The sequence below is a fragment of the Balaenoptera physalus genome (assembly GCF_965194825.1).
Source record: "Balaenoptera physalus genome assembly, chromosome: 5".
Classification (NCBI taxonomy): domain Eukaryota; kingdom Metazoa; phylum Chordata; class Mammalia; order Artiodactyla; family Balaenopteridae; genus Balaenoptera; species Balaenoptera physalus.
The window spans coordinates 98530867-98543269 of record NC_138884.1 but is presented as its reverse complement, the minus strand read 5'-3'; the positions used below and the strand labels follow the sequence as shown (position 1 = coordinate 98543269).

General features: G+C 45.7%; 1 protein-coding gene across 4 annotated transcripts in view; it reads left to right on the top strand.

The window, feature by feature from the left end:
* SLC34A2 (solute carrier family 34 member 2) overlaps positions 1-12403 on the top strand; it is a 65719-nt gene that overhangs the window by 42749 nt on the left and 10567 nt on the right. For 3 of the 4 annotated variants that reach the window (XM_082464557.1, XM_082464556.1, XM_082464555.1), the window contains exons 2-6: positions 5797-5911; positions 6015-6149; positions 7203-7331; positions 8814-8957; positions 10162-10273. In XM_082464557.1, the coding sequence (XP_082320683.1) occupies positions 5800-5911; positions 6015-6149; positions 7203-7331; positions 8814-8957; positions 10162-10273 (632 nt within the window). In that variant the 5' untranslated portion in view covers positions 5797-5799. The remainder of the gene's footprint in view (positions 1-5796; positions 5912-6014; positions 6150-7202; positions 7332-8813; positions 8958-10161; positions 10274-12403) is intronic. The other variant, XM_082464558.1, reaches the window with a different exon arrangement.

Here is a 12403-nt window from a genome sequence, read left to right as displayed (position 1 = left end):
TAGTGTCTGCCACACCCCTGGGAGTAGTGGCCTCAGATTCAGGCTACATCTTCTGTCTGGCCAGTGCCTACTAAAAGTCTTGGCATATGCCGAATCCAGGCCTCTGGTATGCCTGAGCCTTTGTAGGGAATCAGCAGCCTGCCGTTAGAGCATCTTAGCTGGCATTTCCAGCTGTCTGAATGACTAGGCAGGAGTGACCCCTGCAGAGGTGCGAGCCCAGCCAGCTATCTCAGACACCTTCAGAGCCCCCATTGAGCCTGGACCTGAGGCGCCTTGCCGCTTTGATGCGGCCCAGAGCATAACTATTCCTTCCTGTCTTGGCACCTGGCTGAGAGCTCTATTGAAAGCCTCTCCGGCTTTGGAACCAGCAGTCCTGGGTTGAAATCCTGACTAGCCCTAGGTAGCTGTGGACTTTTTTTTTTTTTTCGGCCGCACCGTGGGGCATGTGAGTCCTTAGTTCCCTCAGCAGGGGTCGAACCCGCACCCCCTTCATTGGGAGCGTGGAGTCTTAACCACTGGACCACCAGGGAAGTCTCACTGTGGGACTTTTAAAATTTCTCTGTGCCTCAGTTTCTTTGTAAACTGGAAAGAAGACTTCCTTATTATAAGATTTAATGAGGTCACAGATCACATAGGACACTCCCCATGGCAAAACAAACGTTAGATCCTTTTTGCTTAGGTGCTTTGGATTCATTTGTCGCGCAAATATTTACCGAGGTCCACTCAGCTGTGCACTGAGATGAAGAGCTTATGCTCTGGGGCAAAGTGGAGTTGAGGCCCTTCATTGTTTGTGATGCAATTCATTTCACAAAGTTCTGAGTGTTCACTCTGCCAGGCACTCTGCTCGGGGCCTCACCTACACTCATTAGTCAAGTCGTCTCACAACAGCTCGGTGAGTACTGTCCCCATTTTTGAGATGATGAAACCGAGGCTCAGTCTCACACACAGTGAGTGGCAGGGCTCTGCAAGGCCCTCACCTACCGCATGGCTCTCTCTCTCCCGGTGCCATGTGACAAGCGCTAGGGTATCAGCGTACTGAGCAGCTGCCTAGTCTCGGGACTAATCATGGACTGTTTGCTCCAAGTCCTCCTTTACTCCAAATCTGCGGGGGGAGCCTAGTCGAGCGCTGGGGCTTTGCTGGCTGGGGAGTCCGGGGCAATGGGGCTCCGCAGCCATGCTGCCTAGTGCAATGGTTGGGTGCCAGGTGGCCTGCATTTCACCACTTTCCAGGTCCTGAGAAGAGCAACTTGAGCCGGGGGAGGGGGGGGGGAGGGAGGGCTGGGAGCCGGCGAGGGGGGGGCAGCTGCCTCAGAATGTCCTGGGCTGGGTTTGATGACTCCTGGCTGCCTGCCCCTCTGGGAGGCAGTGCTTCGGTGTGTGGACCTGCACCTCCTCTCCTCACCTGCAGGCGATTAGCACAGTGAACGCCCAGTGAGTGATGGTGGAGTAGATGAATGTACCAGGAAATGAAGAACAGTGGTCCCTCGGTGTCTGCGGGAATTGATTCCAGGACTTTCCCAGAGTCCCGTGTATAAAATGGTGTAATATTCGCACATAACCAATGCGATCCTCCCATGTACTTTAACTCATCTCTAGACAGATTATTTATGATACCTAATACAGTGTAAATGCTGTGTAAATAGTTGTAAATACAACGTAAACACTATGGAAATAGTTGCCTGTGTGCTGGAAATTTAGCTCTTGCTTTTTGGAACTTTCTGGAATATGTTTTTTTCCCTGAATGTTTTCCATCTGTGGTTGGTTGAATCCGTAGATGCAGAAGTCAAGGATAAGGAGGGCCTACTGAACTGGATGAGGAGAAATGATTGCTTCATCAGGGAAAATTTGTAAAGGGGATTTGGGCTTCTGACAAATGGCTGAACTTGGAGTAGGGGAAGCAAGATTTCCAGGAAGGAAGAGTAGAGAATTTCATTAGAAAGTTGCCTTTGCTTCTTGGTGATGCTGATTAATAGTAAATGAGGACCCAGGACCTGGAAGGGAAGGAAGCCAGCACAGGCCTCACACAGAGGAAGTATTCAAGGTACCCTAGCTTGTGGCATCTCTTACAGCCATATTCTACTCCTTTCTGTCCAGTTCAGTGGAAATGAGTGTCTGCCCATTCTGTTGCTTGTATTATTGTGAATTACTTGGATGTCAGACCGTAGACGTGTCTGTTTCTGAGTTCGCTAGATGCTTTGTTCACTTCTTGAAAGAAAATGATTCTGATCAGTCAGAAATCCAGTCACCGGAAACAGTTTAAATAATAACACCTTACTGCTGATGAGAATTTCCCAAGTGGCACTGCTGTGACATCCCGGTTGCAGCTTCTTGATACCGTTGCTCCATCCAGCAGATCTTGGCCAACCCAACTTGCATATGGTGATGAGCAACAAGCACTCATCAGTAAGATTCAGGCTTGATTTGTTTCCTGGTCATGATCAGTGTGGATCTAGGACACAGCAAACCTTCTAGGGTTTCCCCCAGCAAACCCTGTATGACTCCTCCATTCGCAAATGTACAGTACCTACTATGTGTGGTCTACTGAACGCTGGGAGGAAAATCCTAACAGGGTTTCTGCCCTCTAAAACTTAAATTCTAGTTGAGAAGGCAGTATAAGTGTGCATAAATGATAGGAGAACAATTCTAGGGTGAACTAAGATTATAAGAGAGAGAAAGATGGTAGAAGGTCGCAATTTCCAAATTTTTCCTTCAGAATGCCCCCAAGAGCAGAGAGGCAGATATTTAAATCCTTGGAGGTCTGTGAGTGAGCCCAGAACAGCCAGTTGCAAGCTCAAAGCAGTTTTTTGTGTTCTGTTTTCTTTCCTTTAATTTTTAATTATACATCTTGCATTTTGTACTATAATATGTCCATGCTCATTTTAGTATGATCCTTGATAATCACACAAGGTTTACAATATGTCAGTCACTGTTCTGAGAGCTTTTAAAACATGACACACTTGATCATCACAATAACCCTTCATAGGATTAGTCAAATGTAAATCATCCACTGGTCACATTATTTAACATTCCCTTGCCCCAACTGTGTGGGTTAAAACAGTGCTCCAGGAAGATATGTCTGTCACAGCCAAGGATATTGGGGATATGGGCCATAGCCTCACTGACAGGTGGAGCTGTGTTTAAAAACTGGCTCTGTCACTCACCTACTGGGTCACTTTGAACAAGTTGCTTAAATGTCTTGGAGCTCCAGTTTTTTTCCCATTTGTAAATGGCGATGCTCATGACCCCTTTCTTGCTTAAAGACTAAATGACATAATATGTGTCAAGCACCAGCACAGCCCCTGGCACCTCTTTGGTCCTCATTAAAATGATAGTTGTTGTTATCAGAAATCAATTAAAAGGTATTGCAGTAATGTGTGATGGAGTGCCAGATGAGTCACACCGGTAGGACACATGTTGAGTGGCTGCAGGAGACTCTGGATTCAAACTGACCTGTGTCCAAGGCTCTACTATGTGGGACCTTGGGCAAGTTATTAGTCTCCTTGTGCTTGAGTTTCTTCATCTGTATAATGGGAGAATAAAAACACCTCCCCAAATGGGTGGTAGTGAGGTAGAGCACAGCCTGGCTCAATAAATATTGGCTTTTGCTGGCGAGGCAGGTCCCAGCATCCTGCTCAGAAAGCGCACGAGGCCTGTTGGGTGTCAGGCCCTGTGCTGGGTGCTTCTTAAGCTGGAAGGAAAGACCTGGCCTATGCCTTCCTGGAAGCCAATGACTGCAGGATGTTCCCTGTGATCGCAGAAGTCTGTGCCATGCTCTGCAGTTGCATGGGGGAAGTCAAAAAGTTCCCTGGGCCAAACAAATTCATGAAATCCTCTCATGATGGGGCACACAGAATCAGCTTCTTTTAACTTCTAGCTTTGTCAGTATGAGTGACAGTAATAATACAGTTGTCCTGAACCATTTTACCTTTGTGGGTTTGGGGGTTGGGCTGCATCTCTTAAAAGTATATGGACATTTCAGATAGAAGAAAATAATCACAGACAATCCTATCACCCACTCTGAACCCCATTGAACATTTCTGGTTCCTTACTGAGATCATACTGTGAATGGGACATAAATGTGCCTTTTATTCACAATTCATCTAAAGCATTTTCCTGGGTTTTTTTTTTTTTTTTTTGGTTTGTTTTGCTGGTTCTTTGTAACATTTTTAATGGCATGCTATTATGCTGCATGGATGTACCATAGTTAATACAATAGTTTCCTGTTTTTATTTTTCACTCTGTAAATTATAGTGCATTTTGGCCTGCATCACATTCATTCATCAACCAATATTTATTGGGCAATGTCAATGTCCCAGGCAGAGCTGTAGATGCTGAGGATGCAGTTATGAGTAAGACAGAGCCCCCTTTCTTGGTAGGGCTTACATTCTGGTAGGCAGGAAATAGATCTATTGAAGAAAAATAGGAAAGGAAACGAATAGACAAAGGTTCTGGGAAACGCTCTCCAAAGAGGTGATCAGAGCAAGGCAGGTAGTTTTGATTTTCTGAGGGAAAAAAAAATGTTCCTAGATTCCTTTTTTTTTTTTTTTTTAATTTTATTTATTTTTTTATACAGCAGGTTCTTATTAGTTATCCATTGTTCCTAGATTCTTAATTCCTAGCAGTGAAATTATTGGGTCAGAGATGTTTGAAAAATGTAGGACATTTGAGGCATTTCGCCAACTGCTTTCCAGAGCTTCAGCAGTGCTTATTTCACTGCATCTTCTCCAGAGTGACATATTGTACTCAAATTTTTATTTATTTTTTGCTAATTTGATAGTTGAAAGTTATCTCACTGTTTTGGTTTGCATATCTTGGGTGGCTGATGAGGCTGAACTCCTATTTTGTAATAAGTATTTTAGCCCCTTGTACTTCCTCTTCTGTGAATTGTTCGTTCCAGTCCTTTGGGCCGCATTGTCTGATGTGTGTCAGGACAAGGAATGCTAGTAGTGGACGTCCTGGCTTGTCGGGAGCCAGGCTTCCTCTGCATGGAACTGAGAGAGGCTTTGTTGAGAAAATGGGTTATGAGGAAGTCTCTATCAAAGGCTGGGAACAATGTGGTTCTGACAAAGGGTCATTAATCCAGGCAGCATGGCATAGTAATCATTGCTACTATTTACCGGGCACTTTCTAGGCATCACCATTAATCTCATAACCCTGCAAAGCATGAAGAATTGTCCCCATTTTATAGATGACTCAGAGGCATAAAGGGACTTGCCTAAACACATACCCACTGAGAAGTGGCTCCTGTGGGATTTGAACCAGATCTAATGTGTCATGCTTCTCATAGAAGACCCAGCAGCAGGTAAAGCAGGTAGAATGTGTATGAGCGTATACATAGACGTTAAGTCCACTGGATGAGGTTTGGCGCAGATCTGCACTTGAACTTGTCCCTTAATGAGCAGCAGGTGGGGAGCCTACTGGAGGGTTGTGAGGACTTGGTGGTACCACAAGTTGCTGAAGATGAATGGGTTCGTGTTCCCTTTCCGACTAAAGGAGAGAGTCAAGACAGAGGCCAAGACAGATGTTAGAGCAATCAAAGGAGGCTCAACTGATGTATAGATTTGTGGCTTTGGAAAAGTTGGAAACAGTGGTTTGACTTAGTGACAGCCTGGGTGAGTGATTGAGGGAGGCCTACAGAGGTGTGAAATATGGTGCTTAAGGGTCCATACTTAGAAGGTATAAGGACGAAATCCCTTAACTCCCCCAAATCTTTGCAACCACTGGCCCTTCTTGTCACAGAAACTGAGTGTGCCTCCTTTCAGTGGCTACTTCTGTAAGCTGTTTTCCCATCCACAGACCATGGCTCCTTGGCCTGAGTTGGAAAATGCCCAGTCTAACTCGGATAAATACATCGAAGGGGCCGCCGGTCAGCAGTCCACCACACCCACAAAAGGCAAGGAGACCGGCAAAAGTAAGTGCCACCCCTCCAGCCCTGGGCTGGCCCCCTGGGAGGACACCAGGAGACCCAGGCTTGGTTCCTTGTTCCTCATGGTCTTCACTGCTTGTTTGGGCAGATGACACCAACACTTCTGTCACCAAGATTGAACTTCTGCCCTCTTATTCCACCATGGCACTGATAGAGGAGCCCACGGCGGTGGAAGACCCCTGGAACCTGCCCGAGCTTCAGGACACGGGCATCAAGTGGTCAGGTAAACGAGGCCAGCCGGGGCAGGCGGGAGGGGACTGCCCGCCGGCAAGGGATTGAGGTTACTAGCTTCACAGCGTCACCTCCTTCGTGCCAGCCTCTCCCTTCCATTGTTTGAGCAAAGGTCCTGGCTAGGGGATGCCACCCAGCTTAAGAGTCAAGCATCCTGTGATGACTGGGGCATGTTTTTGTTCTTTCATTCATTCATTCAACAAATGTGGGCCGGCACCGGGGTTGTAACCAGGCCAGACCCTGCGCTGCTCCTTATAATCCGTTTTGTGCTGAACCAGGTCCCAGGTACTGTCCAGTGCTGCAGATGCAGCCGTAAATAGATGAGGCCCTGCCTCTGAGAGCCCCGGCGGTTGGGGGAGAGGAGTCCCCTCACCTAAATGTGGGCATCAGGGAAGGCTTGCAGAAGGCAGACTATACAGACAGAACAGCTGGGGTGCAAGCAAATGCTGGACTTCTTTTCCAGGCAGGGTGTGAGGTCTGTGCGGATCAGACAGCTGGGAGGGTAAAGGAGCTGCGAGGGAGGAAGTGAGAACCACTTTAAAAGTGAGTGTCGAAAGCAGCCACCAAGGAGGTAGCCTTCCAGGATGTATGAGGGCCCAAGGCCTCCCAGGTGGGGGCTGTGACGGCTGCCTTGCCGCCACTTTGTAGACAGTATTCTGTGCGGTTCTGAAGGTGCTTAGGACAGCCATTCTCTCTGACCCCACGCTTAGCAAGGGGCGAGTGCTCTTAACGGCTCAACAGTGACCCTGGTTCAGCCCAGCACAAGCATGTGCCCCGCTTGGCCTGTGTGTGCCCCAGGGCCCACTGACCCCTCCTCCCAGAGCCAAACGCTTTAGAGACATTTCACCACAGGTTTCAATGAAATGGAGTACAGTGGTAATTGCTTTGAAAACTGCAGCCGTGGACACATCCCATCTCTAGGTCCTGTGATCCATAAGATTACAGCTGCCTGGCTGGGAGGGGAGGTGGGGGAGTTCCGAGCTCATTGTCAAACTTCTCAGTGTTTCGGACACTAAAAGCCTCCATGCCTTTTCCCCTCCCCCAGAGAGAGACACCAAAGGGAAGATTCTCTGTGTCTTCCAAGGGATTGGGAAATTTATTTTACTTCTGGTATTTCTCTACTTCTTCGTGTGCTCCTTGGATGTCCTCAGCAGTGCCTTCCAGCTGGTTGGAGGTATGGATGGAAGAGGTCAAAGGTCTGGGTTGGGGGCGGTGTTCTCATTGAATCTGGTTTGGAAAGTTACAACTCAGCAGGCCCTCTCCAGCTGCAGCCTCCTGGAGTATTTTAGGACTGGAGGCCACCTCAGATCATCTTGTGAAGTCATGCCCCCATTTTACAGAAAGGAAAACTGAGGCCCACGAAAGAGCTATGACTGGCTGGCTGAAGTGGCTTAGGCCAGAGCCAGGGCTAGAGTCAAGGCCAAGTGATCAGCTCCATGTGTTTGTCTATGAACACTGGACAGGAACCTGTTTGACCTAAAGGTTTATCTGAGGGATCCCTGCTGTCTTTGGGCTTCCCCACCTGAGGGGATTATTGAATAAGAGTGTTCTTAGGCTAAGGCCACTGCTAAAAATCAAAGCTGGCCCTTTGCTGGAGAAGGATAGCGGTCCTGTGCTAGGGGATCTGCATTCAGAGCAGTTGCCTAAACACCTCCCACCACCGAGTGTGGCTATGGAGGGTGAGGGGACCAGGAAGTGTAATCACCATACACTTGGTCACCTGTGTATCCCTGATGGGCGACAACAGTAAGAGCCAACACTTTGAATGCCTACTCATGTAGGCATTTCCAGGGGCATTGTCTTAAACATTCCATCCCCAAAGTCCTTCCCACTTACAGAGGAATAGGCCAAGGCTCAAGAAGGTCACCGCCCCGCACTGAGTTTCACAGCCATAATTGGCATAGTGGGATTTAAACTCAGATCTGGTGACGTGGAAGACCATAGGTTTCTGCACCCCTTGGTGCCTTTCTTGAGAACTCATCTTTGTGACCTGGGAGAACTGGGAAAGTGTGAGGAGCAGACCGACGTGCTGGATGCCACTCTGGTCCCCCTGGTCCAAGGCAGCATCAGTAAGGGGCCTTGCACTCTATCTCAGACAAGTCATTCCACTCTCCATTCTCTGGGCCTCAGTCTTTTTTAAAAAATGTATTGGAGGGTGGATTGATGGTCTCAGAGGCACATTCTCAAAAATGACACTCCCAGAATTCAATTATAGGCTGGGGCTAGGGGTTGGGGTCTAAGGGGGGTAGATAGAAAAGAATGAGAAGATCCACTTGGGTAAATGTTCTGAATTGGGAATACATCCCAGAGACAAGAATGAGGGCATCAGGAGATGCACTGGCACTCATTGGGCCAAGTACAGAGTTGAGGCCAGGTTCATGAAAAGAGAAGACGAGAGGGGGACTTGCTGATGAAAGTGGTTGAAGGATGGGAGGGTGTAGGGTGAAGGGACAAGAGGAACAGGGGTGGATGGGGAACTAGGTCACAGAGGCAGAGTCAGGGCATCAGAGAAGCACTGGGGAGAAGCACGAGGAAGCAAGATGCCCAAGATGAAAGTCTGGAGGCTGGTACCTATGGCCAGCTGGTCTTGACCGGAGACTTCTGTTACTCAGCACCCACCTAACCCCCATCACGTGGCCATGGGTTTGTTTTTCAGGAAAGGTGGCCGGGCAGTTCTTCAGCAACAACTCCATCATGTCCAACCCTGTGGCGGGGCTGGTGATCGGGGTGCTAGTGACTGTCCTGGTGCAGAGTTCCAGTACCTCCTCGTCCATTGTTGTCAGCATGGTGGCCTCCTCATGTGAGTCCAAGAACCCATGAGCCCAGATAACATTTCAGGCATTTCCCTGTTCAGCTGGGGAGGCTGGGATTTACTCTGAATGTGTCCGGGCTTATCACCATTACCTTCTTGTCTTGTCTAACTATGATGTGTTCTGCTTAGATCATAGGCAGTCTCCTGTTTCCCTTCCCATGGCTGAGTCTGAAAATTGGCCCCAAAGCTTGAAGACTCAATTCTGAATTCTCTAGAACTGTGTTATCCTGTCCAGCAGCCACTAGCTACATGTGGCTATTTCATTTTATTTAACCTTAAATTCAGCTGCTCAGTTGCAAGAGCTATATTTGAAGGGATCGGTAGTCATATGTAGCTAGTGGCTGCCATATTGGACCACATAGATTTAGAACATTTCATCACCGCTGTCAGGGCTAAGAATAAAGCTGTGTAATCACATCACACACTGGCTTTGGGGCAACTGAGCTTGGGGAGCTGACGTTCCAAACTTGAACCTGTTCAACATTTGCCCTGGCTAAGTTGAGACAGACCCTCTGGGGTGGACCAGTTTGAACTGGTTAATTTTCAGCCCAAACCAGCATTTTAGCTAAAATTACCTAGAACTTTTGGGGGCCAAATTAGAAAAAGTTATTCATTACTTCTCCAAAATACTTTCATATGTTAGAACATGTGGCAATATATTAATTTTGTTAGAAAAAGAAATTATACTGCCATAAATTTGCCATAATAAATACACAAGTCCTTACACATTGTTTGTTGGTCTCTTTTAAGCTACGCTTGCATCTGTAATAGGGAGGACAGAGGAATTTAGAAGGAAACTTTTAAACTGGGGTCCACAAAATGGGTTTATGGAGACTCTGAATTCCCTGTAATTAACTGCTGAAATTTTTTTAAATTTCACACTGTTTGATTTTATTTTTAATCCATAGGAATTAGAAATTGAAACTGAACAATATTTTACAGAAAGTAAAATTTTTTACTTATTTTTTTAATTTTTTATATTTTTTTGGTACACGTGCATATTTCTATGGTGAGCTGTCCAAGCTTTTGTCAGATTCACAGCGAGGTGCAGACCCTAAAGAGGTTAAGAACTGACGCTTTAGGGGATTGCCAGCCTGAATGTGACCAGCTTGCCTTGGGCCACACCAGGAACATGGCCAAGCTGCCTTCCTCAACTTACTAACTTGATAACTTACTCTTTTCCACCCTCCAGTGCTGAATGTGCAGGCTGCCGTCCCCATTATCATGGGGGCCAACATTGGGACCTCCATCACCAACACCATTGTGGCGCTCATGCAGGCAGGAGACCGGAGTGAGTTCAGAAGGTAGGAGGCTCAGTATCAGCCTTTGCCACCAGCCATTGGGGTTGACCAGGTTGTCCTAACTACTATTAACATTAGAGCATGTTTGTTATCCCTAGACCTCTTTAGAAATAGACACAGTGGAGTATGGCTGGGGTTGGGATCACATACTTATCAGTTGATTAAACTCAGCTCCCTGATATGCAGGGCTGGGATAATAGTATCTATCACTGCCGCGTTGTCTAAAGGAGTTAACACTATCATGCAGATAAATGCTTATCAAGGTGCCTGGCACACAGTCAGGGCTGCCTGAATACAAGTCCTAGCTAGAAGCTTGACCTGTGGTGTAAAACAAAGCCAGTTAGAATAGGATTTACTGTCTCACTTAGAAATAATTATTACCTCCTAAAGCTTCCATTTTTGGCCAGCTCAACCCATGCCACTTTTTCTTCTTCACTCACATGCCAATAAAAGGCAACATAGAGCCTTTGTGAATGTGCAAGATCTAAAAATGGGGCAGGATAAATACAGGCAAAGGAAACCCTTTTCTTCCAAAAGTTTCATGTGAAAATTAAGCACATTTCTCAGCCTCTCTTCTAACTGGTGATGGGCTTTTTCCACAGCTTGTTAAAATAGAGAAGCAGTTCCCATCCAAAAAAACCAAACACTCTAAATTGAAAAAATACATGCCCCACAATGGTCATAGCATCATTATTTACCAAGATACGGAAGCAACCTAAGTGTCCATCAAGAGATGAATGGAAGAGTGATGCATACACGCACACGCGCACACACACACACACACACACACACACACACACACACACACACACACACACGCACACAATGGAATACTACTCAGCCACAAAAAAAGAAAGAGATTTTGTCATTTGCAGCAACATGGATGGACTTGGAGGGCATTTTTCTAAGTGAAATAAGTCAGACAAAGAAAGACAAATACTATATGATATCACTTATATGTGAAATCTAAAAAATACAACAAACTAGTGAATATAACAAAAAAGAAGCAGACTCACAGATATGAGAACAAACTAGTGGTAACCAGTGGGGAAAGGGAAGGGGGAGGGGCAAGATAGGAGTAGGAGAGTAAGAGGTACAAACTATTAGATATAAAATAAGCTGCAAGGATGTATTGTGGGGAATATAGCCAATATTTTATAAGAGCTATAAATGGAGTATAACCTTTAAAAATTGTGAATCACTGTATTGAACACCTGTAGCTAATATAATATTGTACACCAACTATACTTCAACTGTGGCATCAGACATCATCAGACATCTGTGGCATCAGACAGATGACTGGCTGGCTGGGGGTCAGCTAACACCATCCCTCATCCATGGGTGGCAGTGGATGTCCTCAGAGACATTCATTTTCCCTCAACCATGGCTAAAGTCTGGACCCTGATGAAATGTTCTGAGCTCTAAATAATAATACACATTACCCAGGGTGTTTGCTAATTTGATCTTCTCAAGAAGCTAAGCAGACTTTTCTATGCCCCATTTTATTAATATAGGAACACAAAGAGGTTAAGTAACTTCACTGAGGGGCATAGCTGAGACTCGATCCAGGTTTCCTTATTGGAAATTTTGGGTTCTTTTCACTGTTACACTAATTTTTACCTCTGGATGTATAAATATACGATCTATGAAAGTGCCTGCACATAGGAATATAATTGGCCTAGCTCACCCCCTGTTTGGGATATTTAAATAGATTGCTTTCAGTAACATCTTTGAAGATGTGTATCATTCTTTCCTGGTAATTTTTTCCTGGATAGATTACTGTATCAAACACACCTATAAGGCTCTTTAAACATTTTGCCAAACTACAAAGAAATATTTGTATCACTTTGCATCAGCAGTGTATGAAAATGTCTTAAATCACCCTCTCCAGGAAGAATAAGTTAACTTTGTAAAATATTGTAAAATATTAGTTAAAATGGTATGTGAAAATTTGTACTTTCAAATAAATAAATTGGAAATTTCTTTTATTACTGGTGAAGTTAAGCATTTCCCCCTACGTGTTTAATAGCTTCTGTCCCTTCATGTCCCATCTTCTATTTGTTTTGGGTATTTCTTGACATGCAGATTTTTTTTAAAGGAACATTTTTTCATTGAGGGAAAAAAACTATAGAG